This window comes from Bos grunniens, chromosome 1 (genome assembly GCF_055505025.1).
Source record: "Bos grunniens cultivar Pamir isolate PY7600 chromosome 1, Bosgru_T2T1.0, whole genome shotgun sequence".
Lineage (NCBI taxonomy): Eukaryota > Metazoa > Chordata > Mammalia > Artiodactyla > Bovidae > Bos > Bos grunniens.
The window spans coordinates 5,069,055-5,089,148 of record NC_141165.1 but is presented as its reverse complement, the minus strand read 5'-3'; the positions used below and the strand labels follow the sequence as shown (position 1 = coordinate 5,089,148).

Genomic DNA, 20,094 nt, shown 5'->3' with positions numbered 1-20,094 from the left:
GTCATGCTCTTCAGCCTGCTTGGATAGGATGGATTCTCTGCGACTATGGAGATGTTTGCACAATTTTCCTTGGCTGTTTAGAGGAGGCTGAGAGATGCCTTGCTTGTCTGGGAGAAAACAGTAGCATAAACAGCATAATTTTTTGGAAAAGATCGTCTGAGGGAAGTGTGGTCCTTCTCCTCACCAGTTGGAAGCAGCCAGTAATATCTTGATCTAATTTCTCTCTGAAGACCTAATTATGGTCATCACATTACCTCTGTCTTAAACAGGCATGGGAGGGAGGGAGAACTCTCTATGGAAAGTCTAGCAAATGGAACAGAGCAGAGAAGCTGTCATATTTAATTTTACAGGAGTGTATTGCTCTCTGATACACAGAATGAAAACCTAGACTAAGTATTTTAAAATAAAATTGTTTTTCTCTGTAACATTCCCTTTCATTTGCTTATATAATTAATCTCTTTTCAACCCAACACTCCATGTAGGTAGCAGAAACAGAGCTTTTGACAGCTTTGGGCAGTGATAAATGATAATAATTTCAGATGACTGAAATTATTTAAATATAATCTACCAATGGGAGAAAGATATAACTTGTTCTTTCAAGCATGGAAAATAAAATTTTAAGGTGAACTTGGAAACAATTTAGAATTCTAAGAAAGCATCCCACTTGCCTGTTGGAAGAATATCATGCCCTGAGGCTTAGACAAAAATAAGTGTCCAATGTTAATGCCTCAACAACACGAGGACCCACCACTGCAATGGTGGTTGTCCTAAGTGGTCGCTTATTGTCTGACATCCCCTCACCTTCACCCCTGAGTTCTTTTCCCCAGACCCTAACCTTAAATATAAGTTAAAAAATCTGTCAGTCAGTTGCCACTTTCACAGTTTTTAGTATATCTGACACTACTCTGTTATTCAGTGAATACTTTTTAAGTCAACCAAATAAACTCCTTTTTATTAAGCCTCGTCCTAGCAAGATATCCATGAAATCCTACTAAGTACTTAAATAAATATTACATTTAACTGTCAAATAAAAAACATTTTCGCTGTCTCCTGCTAAAACAACTCTGCGTTCCTCTGGCAGTGCCTGTACCCTTCTGAAGGAGTGCGGAGCTGGGTGCCTCAGAAGTGGCTTTGAACCCTCATCAGGGCCGCTGGCCGCTGCAGCTTCGGTCTGAGTCCCGGGGCCCAAAGCTTTCTGCTTTTGAATTGTCTGATAGCCCCCTGACAGACAGGAGACACAGAGAAGCCATCTCTCTTCTCAGGTGGGGTGTCCCTTCCTCCTCTGAGTCGGAGGGAGGTCTCACCAATACGTTTGGCAACTTGCGCCCCTTTCAAACATGAACCTTCCACAAAGAAACCCACTTATCGGGCCTGATGGATGAAAGGCAGACCTCTTTTTGTTGTGCTTAGAGGATCTAACTTGTAACTGAAGGCTATTTTTACTGCTTCTGAGTACTTACTTTCTGCCCCAACATTCCAGGAAATCCTGGGAAACCCTGTGAAGAGAAAAACAAATATAATGACTGCTTCTGAAATAATGCTTGAAAAGGCTGAGGAAGAACTTGGTCAGCCATTTTCAAGATAAGGCCCCAGCAGTCAGCCAGCCAACCAGTTAGTCATCCAGCTAGTCAGTCATCCAGTCAATCAGTCATTCAGCCAGCCAGCCAGCCAGTCAACCATTCAATCAATCAGACAGGAATTCATTCATTCCGCCAGTCAGCTAGCCAGTCATCCAGTCTGCCATTCCTTCAGTCTTTCAGCCAGTCTGCCATTCATTCACTCAGCCAGTCAGCCAGTCAAGTCAGTCAGCCAGTCAATCATTCAGTCAGTCAGCAACCAGGCAGTCAGCCAGCAGCCAGGCAGGCAGTCAGTCATTCAGTCAGTTAGCTGCCAGTCAGCCATCCAGTCAGTCAACAGCCAGGCAGTCAGCCAGTCAGTCAATCATTCAGTCAGTAAGCAGCCAGGCAGTCAGTCATTCAGTCATTCAGCCAGGCAGTCAGCCAGCCAGTCATTCAGTCAGTCAGCAGCCAGCCAGTCAGTCAGTCAGCCCACAAGATGGGGATTGGTAGGGGATGTCCCTTCTGTGGTAGTTTATCATTTCTATGAAATGCCCATTACCTTTTCTCCTTTGGGACCCAAGTCACCCCTTTCACCTCTGGATCCCTAAGGGGAAACCATAGGAGAGAGTCAATGAGTTGACTCCTAGGAGAAAAACTGGAGCATTTCTAACTGAAAACGCCATAGGTCAGCACCCTCACTTTCCTTAGAAGACTTGGTATGCCCAGGGAAGGCTTTCTTTATGAGATACCTCCTATTTGGATCCCCCAAACCGCTTACAGGAGAAGGCAATGGCACCTCACTCCAGGACTCCTGCCTGGAAAATCCCATGGACGGAGGAGCCCAATTAGGCTGCAGTCCATGGGGTCGCTAAGAGTCGGACACGACTGAGCGACTTCACTTTCACTTTTCACTTTCATGCATTGGAGAAGGAAATGGCAACCCACTCCAGTGTTCTTGCCTGGAGAATCCCAGGGATGGGGGAGCCTGGTGGGCTGTCGTCTATGGGGTTGCACAGAGTTGGACACGACTGAAGCGACTTAGCAGCAGCAGCAGCAGCAAACCGCTTACATCAATAAAGGACACTCCACAGAAAATTCTGGGACCTAGACTTTCTCCTATATTCTAGGAAATTTGTCCTCAGGGTGTGGCTGGATTTTTTACTCCATTTCTGACAGACAACGAGGCTGTGTGGTAGAAGCATGGTCTAAGTCACACATCTACCATCTTCGCCCAGCCTCCCCTGCCAGGTGTGTTCACGCAGCAGCTGGCACAACCTCCAGCCCTTACCTGCTCCACGTGAGGGGCTTCCACTTCCACTGGGAGAGCCTCCCTAACCCGCCTGTCCTGGCTCGGAGGCCCTCACTTCTGTCTCGCAGCCCACTGACAAACGACAGGTAACATCGAGAGGTGGCAGCTGCAGCCACTGACTAAAGAGACCCCTGGGCCCATGCTCTGCGCATCACTGACCCCAGACTCGGCTCCGGGGAGCCGTGAGAGACAAGCACGAACCTTTTCCCCTCTGGATCCAGGGTAGCCCTAAAAGAAAGCAAAAGGCACATTGACAGTCAGCCCTGTAGGACCTCCGGGTCTGGTGTAAGAGTGGAAGGAACCCCTGGATGGGGTGGTGGGATATGTCTCCACACTGGGCTGAACGTTCTAGGGAGTGGGTCAGGGGACGGTTGCAGCAGTGAGTATAAAGATGTCCCTGAGAGTTGTGTTTACACCAGGCCTAAAAAGAGCATTGCTTTCCTTAACCCCCACCCCCAAAGGCCCATACAAAAGGCTTCCATCTGCTTTGTTGCCCAGAGGCTTGACCCTCATTGTCCAAGAGAACAGCAGGAACGGCCTCCCTCTGCCCCGTGTCCCAGGGCATACCTCCCCGAGGGCTAGTAAAGATAAGCACAGCCTGACACCGGCCTCTCCAACATCTGTGATAATCCCCAGCCCATGACAGCAGTCACCCAGTCCCCACTTTATAGACACCAGCTGCTCCAGAGCCTTAATCAGAAGACCTGGAACCATCTATCTGACCAACACACTGACCTTGGAGCCCATTGGTCCTCTTGACCCTGGCAAGCCCATCAGACCCAGGTCACCTTTTTCACCCTGTGGGAATCACAAGAAGGGGGGAAAAAAGACCTCCAGTGACATTTCCTAGAGAAGCTGAACCAGGAGAGGCATGGGCAAGATCAGGATGGAGCTGGGGACATCGAGGCTGGCCTGAGAACCTGAGGACCCCAATGCTCCCTTGTTTACTCCCAGGGATCCAAGACTACAGACTCCAGGCTTCATTCTGGTATTTGTCATGAAATGTAGAGAGAAATTGTCCAAGGTAGAGCAGCTCTCCAAACCAAATGCTCACTCACGTGTTATAAATGAACTGACATTTGATCTTCTCCCAGAGAGGGTTGGGAAAGGGTGGGGAAGAGAGCATGCAGGCACTTGGGTACTCAAAGGACAAGGTTAATGTGCTCCAAAAAGCTACATCTGCTCTGCTGTTTGCATAGGGAGGGCCTTTCACATGTTTCCACATACTCTTACCCTAGGTTTGCGGCCAAGTAGAGTGACCATTAACCTCTGAGTGGAAGCCGGGGACTAGGACTCATGGATGGGATCTGTTACCCTTCAGAATGGTTTACAGTTGGAACTTTCAGTACCTGCCTTGCTAAAAAACTTTAACCACCACTAAACAATAGAAATATAAGGTGAACCACATACTTAATTTAAAAATTTTTAGAAGTCACCTTAAAAGAAACGGATGAGATTAACTTTAAATTTAAACTTTAAATTTACTCTAATTAATCTAATTATTAACCACTATTTAAGAATCCAATTATTTTAAACATGTCATCTATGTAAAAACTATCCATAAGAGTTTTACATTTGATTTTTCACAATAAATATTTGAAATCTGTTGCGTATTTAACATTTAAATCACAGCTCAATTCAGGTGCTAAATTTTCACCTAAAATACTTGATCTGTATTAGATTTCATAAAATTTATAGTTAAAAAAGCAGATTTCAACTCAAGTTGCTCAAAAATACTTAAATGTTTTCAAATAACTGAATTGAGTAAAGATTCTTAAAATCAAACTTAAATTAATTAAATCGGTTGCACTTGGCACATTTCAAGGGCTCAATAGTCACATGTGCCTGGTGGCTGCCATATTGGATGGTTCAGCATTATATACAGTGGATTTTTAAGAAAATATCCTTGGAACTTTTCCTAAGACAATTGGTAACAATTTTCTAGTCTCATAATAAATGCAGCCAATGCGTCAGAGCAGATAGTGACATTCCCCTACCCACCCCCGACTTCTGCAGCTCAGTTCTAAGTCATGGCCTCTGCATGCAATAGTCTACAACCAAAGTGTGTAAAAAGACATGCGTGTGGGTATGTCAGCTTCTCCTCACCTGTTTGAGGAAGGGGATTTCCCCAGCATTTAGCAATCCACCTGGGAATGCAGGGTTTCCGTGGTTCCAGCCCCCAACTCCCTTGCCCTCACCTTCCACCCCCTGCCCAATTAGTATGACAGGCCAACAGCCTTCCAGACACGAGCTCCTTTGGGGTCATCTCCGGGAGCCAAAGAATTATGAACTAACTCTCAGGACAGAGCAGGACAGGGCTTGGGAAGGAGGCAGCAGGCCCTTGCTTCTCCTCCCACAGGAGCAGCTGTGGGACTGACTGCCGTCTCATGGTCCAGGCAAGGGAGGAAGTGTTTGGGGCCCCCTGGGCGGTCCTTGGGCTCTCTCCTTTCTTCCTGTCTTGAGGAGGTTGAGTTTTGCCAACTGTGCCAGGAGACAAGGAAGCCGCCACCTCCTCCCCTCGAGTTCTGATGCCCTGAGAGCCACCACACTTACCCTGGGGCCTTCAGGGCCGGGCCAGCCGACAGGCCCAGGCATGCCAGGAACTCCTGGGGGGCCGGGTCTGCCCTTCAAAGACAGAGAACAAAAGTTAGGACTATTGGGCTTGTTCCCCTCCCTCTGAAAACAGGTTTGTCTCTGTGGCCCGGTAGGGAGTATGGGCCCAAGCATGGCCCCAGGATGCTCATCCCCACCTCCAAAGACTCATGGCCTGGAAAGCTGGGCCTCTCAGATGGGAGTTAAAGCCCTTGGTATCACATGACATCAACACATGAGATTGTTCCATTTAAGAAATGGAAGGTGGTGGGAAGGGGCTCTAAACGTCTCGGTCCTTTGACCATTATCACCCACCCACACGTCCCCTGCATTCCAATATATTCTCTCCAAGGAGGCAACATAGAAGGGGAGGATGAGGTTTAGGGGAGCAGCAACAGAGGCTGGGCCTTTTCCCTTGAAGTCTTTCCCCTGCTCAGCATGCCCACCTCCCAGAGGATGCCTTCCTTGCCATAACAACTCACTTCTTCACATGTGGGTTTGCTGGGGGCTGCCCACCAATTGATGTACCACCCCTTCCTGAAGCCAACAGCCCAGCCCCCTTACATCAAGATGAAGCAGGACAAATTCTCTGTTGCCATTCCACTCCAGAGCTCCTCTGTGGCTCAGGCTGAAGCTGGATGTCACCTGGTACCACCCTCCTGCCCCCGTTGGGTTTCCTCCCCTGCCTGAGCTGGGTCTCCCCTCCCCTAGGCTCCTCTGGAGAGAGCTGCTTTAATCATTAATTCACTTGCACATGGCATGGACCACCTCTATCTCTGTGTCTAGCAAACCCAACAGAGGCCAAGGAGCTGTGGTAGAGTGAGCCCTGCAAGACAGTGTGGGGGCAGTGAGGTGGGGTCTGCATTGACCTCTGCACCCACTGGCTAATTTCAGTTAGCCTAGCTGGGGATATGGAAGGCTCATCCCTGACCTGGAGATCACGGTGCTGGAGGGCACACTAGCTCCCACTCCTGCCTGCTTCACCCACGGCAGACATCACTATGCAATCACAGGCCTTGTTCTGAGCACAGAGAGGAGGCCAGAATCCTCCCAGCCCAGTGCTTCAGGCAACCACTAGGCCATGGCTGGAGTGGTCATCTGTGTCCTAAAGGGCTGAGACTTTGTCATACAAAGGTCTGTTTGAAGCTCTTATTGATAGTAAAAGTATTTGAATAAAATAACTGGGGAAATAGTAATTTATATTTAGAACCATGGGCATCTTTTCTTGGTCTTGAACCTTCTTCTGTATCCCCAAGACTGACAATTTCAGTGCCTGCACCCACTGATCGCAGTGGGTAATGGTTGATTGACTCCTTCCTGATGCCAATGAGAGTCTTGATAACATGTGTTTGGTTTATTCAGAGTCCCTGTGACCTTAGGTAACTCCCGTTTATTCCAGCTGGGCCCTGAGGCTTACTTAATTCCAGTTTAATCAAATTGACAGTGAGAGTCATTTGGTGCCGCTGGCTGGGGCTTTGGAGGGTTTCTCTGATGGACGGCAGGATGAGGCTTGGGGGAAACCTGGCCAGGCTTGGCAGCTTCTGAAGTCTGAATGCCACCAGGAGCAGGCTGCAGACCCTGACTGAGAAGCGGGCAGAGGGAGGCGGTTGCTTCCGTCCTCATCAGGATAACTCCTGGGGATCGGGGCTGCGGGGGTGTGCAGCCGGTCCCCACCCCCGAGGGCGCACACTCTCACATGCCCAGCACAGCTGCACTTGTAATTCTGACAGGGTAACGTGGACTGTACCTTCCTTCCTGGTCGACCAAGCTCCCCCTGTGGATGGAGAAGACAGGTAAGCAGAGACTGCTTTGGAGGAAAAGTTCTGGAACCTGAGGGCTTGGCAAGGTCTGATGAGCCGGCATGCCCACACGGCTAGGTGCCCTGGAGGCTCACAGCATCCCCGCCACGTCACCGGGCCCCGCTGAGACCAATGGGTGGGGTCCCATGCCCGCAGTCACCACGGAGCCCATCGTCACCCTCTAAGTGCATGCTTCGAAATCTCAACCAGAAAATCCTCAGTGGCGTCCCCAGAAACCAGGCCGGCATTACCCAGGGGAGGTGGGGGTGAAGACAGAGGTGCTTCATACCTTCTCTCCCTTTGGTCCAGTCTTGCCAGGAAGCCCGGGGGGGCCCTACACGATCAAGATAAGAAAAGAACAAAGCCCGCATCAGCCAGAGGCAGGATGGGTGCAGGGGGCCCTGGGTGCCCTGGCCCCTCCGTAGGCGGTTCTCGCTGCAGACTCAGGGGTCCCCTCACGGCAGGAAGGATCCTGTGCCCCATCCAGGCCAGGCCCATCCCTCTCCCTGAGACCCCTCTTCTTGCTTTCTCTGGGCTGTTTTCAGCATCACTGTTACCGCGGTGCTCACATACCTGCTTTCTGTGACTTTCCTTTTCTCTCTGGAATTCTCGGATGGCCCATACATCCTGAGTGCTTGGTGAAGGCAACTCAAAAGACTTAAGAAGGGCTATTTGCTGAACACAAGATGCTTCGCCACCTCTCACCTCTTTTCCGCTGCTCTTACCAAGTTTCCCTGAGGCCCTGACCAGACAAAAGTCAGGCTTTGCCTGCAGGAGTAGCTAACATAGAAATTCCCATGGTGGATCTCTGGGTACCACGAAGAGCAAAAGCCTTCTGTTTTAAGATGCTAAGAGTGTGGGCAGGTGAAGAGTGCATTTTTGTCCCACTGCCCGCCCAGGGAGAGGGGCTGAGTCCAGCTCGGGGAGCCCTGTGCCTTTCACACTGAAGCTTGGCACACACACGGCAGGATGCAGCTGCCCTCGGTACATGTGCCTACGAAACCCTCAGTTGGCCAGCTATCTGCCAAGCTCCCCAGGACAGCAGAGCGGAAATCCACCAAAACCCCCAGGCCACTTCTTCATCCCCAAGATCTGAAGGAGAGCACGCCTTATGTGAAGCATGTCTGAAATAGGATTTCTGTGAAGCTTGTTCAAACGACCCCCTCCAGCCAAGGGATTCTGATCCTCTCTGCACATCAGAAACCCCTGGGGGACCTTTTAAAATTCCCCAGGGACACAGGCATCCCACGGGATTCTAATGGGCAGAAAAGTTGGGGAACCACTGCTTTTGGTTTATTCTCCTTCTGTTTGCGGGGGGGAGGGAGAGTTTCAGTTCCATTCTTTCTTCTTTTCCAAGCCTCAGTAATTTTTCTGTTTTCTTCAAATGGGCTAGAACTATTTATCAGGCCATGATGCCGTCCCTAGCTCAGGGCTTCCCAAACTTTGACATGAGGGTGATTCCCTCTGGGGAGTCTTGTTAAGATGCAGGTTCTGATGAGACGGGGTGGGGCGGGGGGAGGGGAGGCTGAGATTCTGTGCTTCCAGCAAGTCCCCAGGTGCCAGCAGTTGTGGGCCTGAGGCTCCCCCTCTGTGTGGGTACAGGGTTGCCCTGTGTTTCTGGAGCACAGAGGTGGCTGTGGGATCCCCGGAGCCAGCCACACAGCCTCCCAGGGACCCACGTGGGCTTCCACCAGGTCAGAGAGGCTCCTGTGGGGCTGGAGACCATGGCCTCAGGGCAGCTGGGACCCCCTTCCTATCCCGTGGATTCTCTGCAGGTGCAGACCGCGGGAGCTGAGAAGATGGAAATCCCCCTGGGAGCTGAGCCTTGGGCACCCACTTTGCATCTCTGCAGGCTTCCCAGAGCCTCTGCGGCAGTTCTGGCCAACTGTGGGTCCCAAGTCCTGCTTCCTTCAGTGCATTTAATAAACATTTACGGGGAAGCTCTACTTCCCAGCCAAGGGATTCCAAGCCTTTCTGCACATTACAAGCTCTTGGGGACCTTTTAAAATTCCCCAGGAACACGGGCCAGGACTACACCCCGGGTACTGGTGTGGGTGGGTGCCGGGAGCCAGCGTGAGGAACTCCGCCCATGGCAAAGGTCATGAGGAAGGAGGCTCAGCATACGCAAAGGCGGGATTGAGCCTCAGGAGTCTCCCTGGAAATTCTCGAGCATCTACCCCCAAAACCAGAGTCTGCCTACTTTACTGCTTTGTGCTCTCACCTATACCTCTGACTTTATGGGGGGCTGTCCCCCACCACCTCTCTCTCTCTGAAAAAGAGTTAACTTACAGCTCCAGTTAATAAAGTTCCTGGGTGTGACAAGAGTGTTTTAGTTCACAAACTCCTTTGGAAGTTCTCTAGCCTGCCTGAACAGGTTCTTCTGGCCACATGTGATTTTTCACAGCCTCCCAACCATGAGAGGCACGAGATGTTCTAAACTTTCTAAATACAGATTCCTTTGAGCAGTTAGAAGATTATTAGTATAGTATAGTGGATTGATTAGAAATTATATTGGTGAAGGGTTTTCATTTATTGGGCCAATGTTTGCTGCTAAGTTTCCATATCCCTTACCTACTGTGTCCCTGGGAGTGTACTGATTAATATAATTGGTGTATAGGAATGTAAGTAGTAGCTTTAATGTTTGTAACCTTGGACCCTTGAGTTAATTCTTTTCTTGTTATAGCCCAACACACCTTTGCCCTATAGGAATGCAACTTCATCTAATGCTTTCAGAGGGTGGTGCCTGACTTTAGAATAATCACCCTTAGAGAAAAATAAGTTTTCTGAAGAAAGGATCATAAAATGTTAACAGGCCTCCAGGCCAGAAGATGATGTAAATCACCTAAACTTTTGCATATGATAAGTTTGCAGGAAGAAAGCCTGGCTTACTGCATGACGCTACCCCTTCTCCCATTATCCTCTATGCACAACTTAAGGTATAAAAACTACTTTGGAAAATAAAGTGCGGGCCTTGTTCACCGAAGCTTGGTCTCCCCATGTCGTTTTTTCTCTCACCTTCTGGCCGAATTCCCATCTGAAGTGTGGAGGCTTGTCAAGCCTACTAATTTTGCCTGGGCTTCTAAGATCTGACCGGGGAGGCCTTAGTGTCTCCTCTCCTTTGGGAGAACAGGAGGATGCCTGTGGCCTATGTAGGTGGCGCAAATTCCTTGTCTTGGAATTTTATTGGTTTTCCACGTAAACCAAGTTATTCAGCCTCTTTTCTTTACTGAATTTCTTCGCTGAGCTATCCCTATTTAACCACTCTTTTTATCTTTAATTCTATCGTATCCTGATCGCCAAAGCCGTCTCCCCTTCGAATTCCCTGAATCCACGGGGGCAGGACCCCGGCAGGTGGGCACAAGGCAAGGTGGACAATGCCCCTGTTCGCAAGAGCTGGTCTGCAAGGAGCCAGAGGGGAAATACTTCGGCTTTGCCTCTGATACAGCAATTCTGTCACAACTCCTCAACTCTGCCCTTCAGTGGAAGGAGTCGCCAGAGAACGATAAACTTTAATTACAAAACATGCCGGACTGCACTCCTGGCCATAGCTTGCCAACCTCAGGCACAGAGCTTGTATTTTATGGAGGTGGGGAGACCCAAGAGTCCAGGAACAAGAATAAAACTGTGACGACATGAGAAAACTAAGCAGAGAAGGAAACCTGGCCCCTGGGTGGAGAGCGATGGGGCGGCTACTGTCACAGAGGGTGGAGGGGCATGTCTGGGGCGGGGGGTGGGCGCCTGGGTTCTGAGGGACAGAGGAGCGGGCCATGGGGCAGTCAGAGGGAAGGGCATTGCAAACAGCCAGAGCCACAGGCAAGGCCCGAAGGCTGCCACAGACTTCGGGTGGATGAGGACCCAGGACACACACGGAGGCTGCACTGAGTGGGCTGGGGCATTGTGGGAGACAATTTGCAGGAGATACGGGTCCCCACGCGGGGCTTTGCTCCCAGGGTGAGGAGTGTGTTTTGGTCTTCCTGTGACAGAAAGCCACAGGAGAGGTGACAGAATTCCTCTCTCCTGTCCCCATGCAAGCCCAGACCCCACGTCCTCCTCGATGGACCCACTCCACCAGGCCGGCCAGAGGGCTCAAGAGTCTGTGAGACAGTCTCTAGAGGGGACCCTTTGTCTGTCTAGAAAACCCTTCCATCAGCATTTGACCTGCTCCTCACTCTGACCTGAGCTCTGGTGGGGAGGGGCGGGCTGGCTGGGGCCCGTGTCTAGGGCTAAAGTGAGTTCAGAGCACCACGTTCCCCGTTGCCCCAGTTTTCTGCCCTGCATGCAGGCCCCTCTGGGTGGGTTAACAGTTGCGCTTCTCCTGAGCGTTTTTCTGATGACAACTATAACAATAACCACCGCCATCTAGGCAGTAGCTCACCTGGTCACCTCCCGCATCTGGTACTGCAGGGGAAGTTATATCCCCATTGTGCAGATGGGCACACTGAGGCTGGGAAGCAGAATTGGCCGGAGAAGAACCATGTGGTTCCTCCAGGACAGGAAAACAACCCCAGGGCACCTGAAGAGGGGAAACTCTTCCCTGGGGGTGGCGGACAGGGGAGGGTCCCTGCCCTGTGATAGGACCTCAGGGGAAGGGCCCAGGGTGCAGTGACCTGGGGGCCCGGACCTCAGGGGAAGGGCCTGGGGTGCACTGACCTGGGGACCCGGACCTCAGGGGAAGGGCCTGGGGTGCACTGACCTGGGGGCCTGGAGGTCAGGGGATGGGGCCGGAGGTGCACTGACCTGGGGGCCTGGACCTCAGGGGAAGGGCCCGGGGTGCACTGACCTGGGGGCCCGGACCTCAGGGGAAGGACCTTGGGGGGAACTGACCTGGGGGCCCGGAGGCCCAGATGAGCTGAGCGACCCCTGCGCACACGGGGACTGCGCCGTCTCCAGCTCCAGGACAAGATTCTTCATGTCTGGGGAGAGAAGCTTCAAGGCAAGGTGACACAGGTTCTACGTGTGACCAGGGGCGCAGAAGAAGGGTCAGCCCCGGACACAGGCCTGTTCCACAGCCCAGCCCCGAGGCCGGCCGTACCCTGACTCCCCAGTGGGCGTCTCACAACGGCGACCTCTCACTCCCAGTCTCCTTCCTCTCATCTGCTCTGAGACAAGCCTGGCTTCAATGGATTACAGAGAAAAAGGAACCACTCTGGACGGAGTTAGGAACTCACTCGGGGGCCTTTACCCAGCATCCAGGACAGCACCATCCAATAGAAGTAAAATGAGTCACTAATGTGACACTAATGTGTCGTCTTAAATGTCCTGGTAACCACATAAAAAGGGTAAAAGGGAATAAGTGAAATTAATTTTGATGAGGGTTTTATCTTACCCAGTATATCCCCAATATTATTTCAATGTAAAAAAAATACTGAGATATTTTGCGTCATTATAAAGGCATTCAGTGTGTGTTTTATACTCTACACATCTCAGTTGGAACAGGCCACATGGGGCCAGAGGCTAGTGTATTGGACAGTATGGGTCTAAGAGGCTCTGGAAAGATCCGAGCATCTAGAGCCCCTGGAATGCCTTCCAGCTCAGCTTCCCCCTTCCTGCTCTTTCCCTACCTTCCCCTCCCTTTCCCCACCTTCCCCTCTCTTTCCGCAGTCCCATTCCCCCTCTCAGGACTGTTTTTTGTGTCACCTTGTGGATAACGGTGGATAAGAAGGAAATTTCACATGCACTTAGGGAGAAGACAAAACAAGAGGGGGAGACTCCACGTCTGAGCCGCTGACAGGAGCCCAGAAAGTTATCAGTTCACCTCAGTGTCTCTGAGCGGACAGGACCCTCGCCTGCTGTCTGCCTGCTGGCCAGCTGAACCGCCCAGCCCAGCTCCCGGTGAGGAAGCATCTCCCTCCCTCCTGCGTGAGGTCTGTTGGGAGGTGCAGAGAGCCGGCCCCTGAGGACAGCCCTGGGAGGAGCCCCCGCCCGAAGGAGGGGGCATGGCTGGGCGGAGGAGCGGCCCAGGACCCCGACAGTCAGCGGTACTCACCGGGCCCCGGGCCCCTCGGAAGAAGGGCGGCGGGAACAGCGGGGGCGGCGGGGGCGTCAGCAGGCAGCATGCTCGGGGGCCGCCGCGCCTCTTCTGATCCAGGCCGGGCAGGGCTGCCGGGAGGAAACCCCCGCTCATTAGTGTGGGGGCTGCGTCAGGGCCTCTGGGTGCCCACTGTGCCCGGGGAGAGGGGGTTGTGTGCCACCCTGGACGGCCGCTCTCACTTGCAGCCTGCTGGGTGGGAGCACCACCCCTGCCTATCCCTGCCCGGGCCCTCCCCGCTTCGCAGGGTAAGCGAGTGGGCACTGCGGCCGCTGGGACCACCGGGAGGCCAGGCTCCTTCTCCAGAGGCTGACAGTCACTTTGTAGACGGGACAGAGAACAGACGGTTCAAACGGACCCGCCAGGGGCCCCTTCTCTCAGCTGGGGAGAAGGCAGGCTCTGCTCACACCCTTGACACATGCCTGCAAGGAACCGTTTTGTGGGGGAGGCAGTGACCCCGGGCCAAGATGTCAAGCATCCGTTTGACTCCAGACTTTACACAGACATTTGGGTCACCAGAGCTCACAGGAGAGCTACAGGTTAATGTCTTCAGACACAGGAGTGAGATGAGGAGGGGGCCCTGGATCCTTGCAGCTTCACGGTCAGGCGTTCAGCGTTAGCACACATTCAGTGCTGAGGTGGTCCTGGCAGAAAGGACACAGATCCCCGGGGATTCCTGCAGCACCCAGGTAGAGATCCCGAACCCCCCAGCCTCCAGGAGCCCCTTCAGCTCCTGCCCAGTCTCTACCCTGCTCCCTGCCCACCGCCCTGGCTCCCAGCCTGGGGGAGTCCTTGCGGCTGCATTTGAGCTTTGTATGAACGTCAACTCTCGTGTCCTTCTTTGGCTCGACATTGCGTCTGTGACAGGCATCGTGATCGCTGCTTGTCGTCGTCATGCTGCTGAACAGAGTCCCCCTGTGGGACATGACCACAACCCTCTTATCCATCCTGCTGCCTCTGAACACTGGGTCGACACGGCTACATGCCCGCCAGACGGGCTAAACTGAGAAGGCCAGAACGTAACATTTGTCAGTAAGGGCGTGGGACAACCAGAATGCTCACTCATTGGCTGGTGGGAGAGAAAATGGCCTCAATTGGAAAACTCGCTGCATTGTCTCCTAAAGCCGAATGCAGCCACATCCGATGGCTCGGCAACTCTCATGCCTACATGTTCACCCATGGAAAAGTGGACGCGTGTTCACCCAAACACACGCACTACGCAAACATCGCCCAGAGCTGTTGATTTTCCAGTGCCCAGTCCTGGTCTCGTGATGGTACCTCCTCGTCCACCCCTTCTCCGAATCTCTGACCTCACAGAACAGGGGTGGTTGCCTTTCACACACTTCTCTGCCCTGAAACCAGTTTTCAGACTTGTCTCCCGGGGACAGTGCTTGTCTTTTCTTTCCACCCTGTGATCCGAGGCCTGACCCGACCTCAGGTAGGCAGCGGGTGCTTCCCAGAAGGCACGCAGTGTGGGCTGCCTGTATCAGCTCCAGCACCCTGGGAATCACTCTGCACACACCTACACCCTTGAACCTCGTGGAGGAGCAGCCCGCTGTCTGGACCAGTGGTCCTCAGCCCCCTCAGACACAAGGCCCCATTGGTAAGAAGTATCTTTAAAGACCCCTTTGTTATCCTAAAATAAAATTCAAAAATAAGACAACATACCTATGCCATTTAAAAATCAATGTAACGCTATGAATATAATATAAAAGAGAGCTTTCAGAAAAGTGATTTATGATATAAAATGCATGTTTTGATATGCATGTTTGTTGAGCACTAGCATGTCAGAAAACTTGATGACATAGTTAGGTGCTCGTGCCTGCGTGTGAAACCATACTGAACACAAAGTCTACTCACATAAGGTGCGGTATCTGCAACGCACATGCTTCAAGTGGGGTGCCCACTGTGAGATGTGACTTTTCTCAAATGAGGAAAAATCATGCGTAAAATCCCAACCAAACAACGCAGTCGCTACTCAGCAGTTATCTGAGAAAACTCAGTTTCATACTATAGCAGTTCAACAAATATTGATGTGAAAGAGCATTAGCTCCTAGGATGAGATAATGATAAAAGGTACACATCTCCCATTTGACGTTTCACAGTCATGTGGGACATGGGACACACATATGATGCTGTCCCACTACAGGAAACCTCTCGGCTCAGCTGTTGTGACAACTGAAAATGAAAATTTCTAACAAGGCCCCATGAAACACTCTCTGAAATAAATTGTACCAATGTTTTCTTTGGTCAGTCTCCCAAGGCCATAGAAATAAAAGCAAAAATAAACAAATGAGACTTAACCAAACTAATAAGCTTTGGCACAGCAAAGGAAACCATAAACAGAACAAAGATAACCTACAGAATGGGAGAAAATATTTGCAAATGATGCAACCAACAAGGGATTCATCTCCAAAATATACAAACAGATTGTACAACTCAATAACAAAAAACAAACAAGCCAATCAAACAATGGACAGAAGACTTAAACAGACATTTCTCCAAAGAAGACACCCAGATGGTCAACAGGCATGTGAAAAGATGCTGAACGTCACTAGTTGCTGCTGCTGCTGCCGCTAAGTCGCTTCAGTCGTGTCCGACTCTGTGCGACCCCATAGACAGCTGCCCACCAGGCTCCCCCGTCCCTGGGATTCTCCAGGCAAGAACACTGGAGTGGGCTGCCATTTAGTTGCTAGAGAAATGCAAATCAAAACTGCAGTGAGGCATCACTTCACACCGGTCAGAATGACCACCATTAAAAAGTATACAAGTAATAAATGCCAGAGGGGGTGTGGAGAAAAGGGAACACCACCAGCCTGTTAGTGGGGTAAATGAGTGCAGTCATGGAGAACAGAGCGGAGGTTCCTTAAAAAAGTAAAAATAGAACAACTGTGTGACCTGGCAATCCTACTCTTGGGCATATATCCAGAGGAAACTCTGATTCAAAGAGATACATGTAGCCCAATGTTCATGGTGGCACTGTTTACAATGGCCAAGACATGGAAGTGACCTAAATGTCCATCGGCTGAGGAGTGGATAAAGACAGTATTTGAACTCTGGTCCCAGAGTCCTTTCTGCTGATCTGGACTGACTGTGTGTGGCGATAAAGGTCATGAGGTATACTTATACAAAGGAATATTACTCAGCCCTAAAAGAGAATGAAATAACGCCATTTGCAGCAACACAAATGGACCTAGAGAGTGTCATATTAAGTGAATTAAGTCACAGAAAGACAAATATCATATAATATTACTGATGAAGTGAAAGTGAGAGTTGCTTGGTTGTGTCAGACTCCTTGCGACCCCATGGACTATACAGTCCATGGCATTCTCCAGGCCAGAATACTGGATGGGGTAGCCTTTCTCTTCTACAGGGATATTCCCAACACAGGGATCAAACGCAGGTCTCCCGCATTGCAGGCAGGTTCTTTACCAGCTTAGCCACAAGGGAAGCCCAATATTACTTATAATATTGTATAAATATTATATGTGGAATCTAAAAAATGAAACAAATGAGCTTATTTATTAATACAAAACAGACTCACAGAGAAAACCAATTTATGGCTACCAAACAGGAAAGGGAGAGGGATAAATTAGGAGTCTAGAATTAGAAAAACTGTACAGAAATGTCTTAATGACCCAGATGACCACGATGGAGTGGTCACTCACCTAGAGTCAGACATCCTGGAATGTGAAGTCAAGTGGGCCTTAGGAAGTATCACTACAAACAAAGCTAGTGGAGGTGATGGAATTCCAGTTGAGCTATTTCAAATCCTAAAAGATGATACTGTGAAAGTGCTGCACTCAATATGCCAGCAAATTCGGAAAACTCAGCAGTGGTCACAGGACTGGAAAAGGTCAGTTTTCATTCTGATACCAAAGAAGGGCAATGACAAAAAATATACAAACTACCACACAATTGTACTCATTTCACAGGCTAACAAGGCAATGCTCAAAATCCTTCAAGCTAGGCCTCAACAGCACGTGAACCAGGAACTTCCAGATATACAAGATGGGTTTAGAAAAGGCAGAGGAACCAGAGATCAAATTGCCGATATCCACTGGATCATATAAAAAGCAAGAGAATTCCAGAAAAGCATCTATTTCTGCTTTATTGACTATTTCAAAGCCTTTGACTGTGTGGCTCACAATAAACTGTGGAAAATTCTTCAAGAGATAGGGATACCAGACCACCTTACCTACTTCCTGAGAAACCTGTATGCAGGTCAAGAAGTGACAGTTAGAACCAGACATGGAACAATGGACTAGTTCAAAGCTGGGAAAGGAGTACATCAAGGTTGTATATTGTCACCCTGATTGTTTAACTTATATGCATAGTACATCATGCAAAATGCCGGGCTGGATGAAGCACAAGATGGAATCAAGATTTGTAGGAGAAATATCAATAACCTCAGATATGCAGATGATACCACGCTTATGGCAGAAAGTGAAGAGGATATAAAGAGCCTCTTGATGAAAGTGAAAAGAGAATGAAAAAGCTGGCTTAAGACTCAACATTCAAAAAGTCAAGATAATGGCATCCAGTCCCATCACTTCATGGCAAATAGATGGGTAAAAAATGGAAACAGTGACAGACTTTATTTTCTTGGGCTCCAAAATCACTGCGGTGACTGCAGCCATGAAATTAAAAACGCTTGCTCCTTGGAAGAAAAGCTATGACAAACCTAAAGAGCATATTTAAAAGCAGAAAGATTACTTTTCCAGCAAAGGTCTGTATAGTCAAAGCTCTGGTTTTTCCAGTAATCATGTATGGATGTGAGAGTTGGACTACAAAGACAGCTGAGCACTAAAGAATTGATACTTTTGAACTGTGGTGTTGAAGACTCTTGAGAGTCCCTTGGACTGCAAGGAGATCCAACCAGTCCATCCTAAAGTAAATCAACCCTGAATATTCATTGGAAGGACTGATGCTGAAGCTGAAACTCCAATACTTTGGCTACCTGATGCGAAAAGCCGACTCATTGGAAAAGACCCTGATGCTGGGAAAGATTGAAGGCAGGAGGAGAAGAGGACGACAGAGGATGAGATGATTGGATGACGTGAAGATGTGAGTTTGAGCAAACTCCGGGAGATGGTGATGGACAGGAAAGCCTGACACGCTGCTGTCCATGAGGTTGCAAAGAGCAACTGAACAACAATCCTCAGAGCAGCCCTGAGAGTTAAGTACTATTATTACTGTGATCCCATTTTACAGATCCATAAGCTGAGGCAAAGAGGTGAAGCAATTACCCAAGGTCATACAACTAGTAAGTGACAGAGACAGGATTTGAACTCTGGTTCAAAGAGTCCTTCTTGCTGATCTGGACTGACAGGGTGTGGAAATAAAGGTCAGGAGCTAAGAAGGCCAGAGGCTCCTGGAACAACCACCTGATACATGATAGAAAGTGTCAATGCCTCCAACAAGTCACACCTGTTGCTGAACACAGTGGGCTCCACTACCTCATCGCGAGGAGTGAGGACACGCACCAGGGTACCCACGGGCATCTCGCAAGAGGGGGCGAGGAAGGATTTATTCTAGGAGTGAGGCTTTGCTACATGATGCTGGAGGGCCGCCTATGGGGAAGCCCAGTCTGACCTGGCTCTGGACAGACAGCTGCAGCCTCTCCTTTGCCCCTGCCTGGCCTCGGTGGACCGCCAGGGCTGAGCTGTTGTCCGCGGGGCCTCTCCCAGCTAGGGGCACCTGTGGGCGGCTCAGGAAGGTGCACTGCTCATCACTCCTGTTTCCAGACTGTCCAGGCCCCGGGGGCCTCTGCAGCCCGCAGCCTGCGTGGCCCCCATCACTGGAAGACCCTGGCTCCGTCAGAGCCCCACCCCAGGCCTCCCCCGGACGCTGGCGCTCCCCTGGCAAGCACACCGTGGCCGCTGCTCCTCCTGTTAAGGCTTCTGCAGGGCTGCCCCCAGCCCTAGCCCTAGACCCGCTTCATGTTCAGCAGGTGAGGACCATCTATTTCTGCCTGCCCCCCGTCCTGCCCCGCGCCCCCCCGCCGGCCCCAGCTCCCTGGAGAAGCTTGTTTTTAGCACCATCTAGTTTATTTCCAGCTCATTCCAGCTCAGAGTATTTCCATCAGGTGGACGTGTTTGGGAACAGCTTCCCACTCCCCCCACAACCCTGCCCTCCCGGTCACTAAGACAGGACTTCACACGTCTATTTTGGGGTCATCAGAGTGGCCTGCGGGTCTCTTTGGACCAGGCTGCCTCCATGGAATCATGTCTGAGCTCAGATCAGCCTGGAAAGCCCCAGAGGCTCTGTTGTAATGGAAAACATCGTGTGTGTGTGTGTGTGTGTGTGTATGCAGCCTACAGAAACCTTGGTGCTCCACAAGGCTTAGCCCTGTGTGTGTGTGTGTGTGTGTCTGTGTGTGTGTGTGCATATGTGTGCATGGGGCCTACAGAAACCTTGGTGCTCCACAAGGCTTAGCCTTGTGTGTGTGTGTGTGTGTGTGCGTGTGTGCATGAGGTTTGCAGAAACCTGGGTGCTCCACCAGGCTTAGCCCCAGGAAATGCCAACCTCCAGGGAATCTCGGGAGTGCCCGCCCTGACGCACAGACACGGGAGTTCCACTGTGTGTGGCTCAGCTGTGCCACATCCTGGGTGGGGACAATCCTGGGTGTGACGCAGGCTTTTGCAAATGTGGGGGGGTGTTTCCCTTTGCTGTTGTTGACGCCATCTTCGCACTTTGAACAAAACCTCCTTGAGTCTTGGAAAGTGATTCACTCAGACCTATGCTTGGAAACTCGGACTTGGATCACAGTGTGAACCCAGGCACAAGGGGCCATGGGGCCCAGCG

At 50.7% G+C, this 20,094-nt stretch overlaps 1 protein-coding gene across 4 annotated transcripts in view; it reads right to left on the bottom strand.

Moving 5' to 3' along the window:
- The window catches only part of COLQ (collagen like tail subunit of asymmetric acetylcholinesterase), a 65,961-nt gene that overhangs the window by 21,114 nt on the left and 24,753 nt on the right, over positions 1 to 20,094 (bottom strand). For all 4 annotated transcript variants that reach the window (XM_086416099.1, XM_086416108.1, XM_086416080.1 and 1 more), the window contains exons 2-10: positions 13,246 to 13,358; positions 12,084 to 12,185; positions 7,549 to 7,593; positions 7,208 to 7,234; positions 5,422 to 5,493; positions 3,604 to 3,666; positions 3,070 to 3,096; positions 2,119 to 2,163; positions 1,461 to 1,496 (exon numbers count right to left, since the gene is read on the bottom strand). In XM_086416099.1, coding sequence (XP_086272225.1) covers positions 1,461 to 1,496; positions 2,119 to 2,163; positions 3,070 to 3,096; positions 3,604 to 3,666; positions 5,422 to 5,493; positions 7,208 to 7,234; positions 7,549 to 7,593; positions 12,084 to 12,185; positions 13,246 to 13,358 — 530 coding nt within the window. The remainder of the gene's footprint in view (positions 1 to 1,460; positions 1,497 to 2,118; positions 2,164 to 3,069; positions 3,097 to 3,603; positions 3,667 to 5,421; positions 5,494 to 7,207; positions 7,235 to 7,548; positions 7,594 to 12,083; positions 12,186 to 13,245; positions 13,359 to 20,094) is intronic.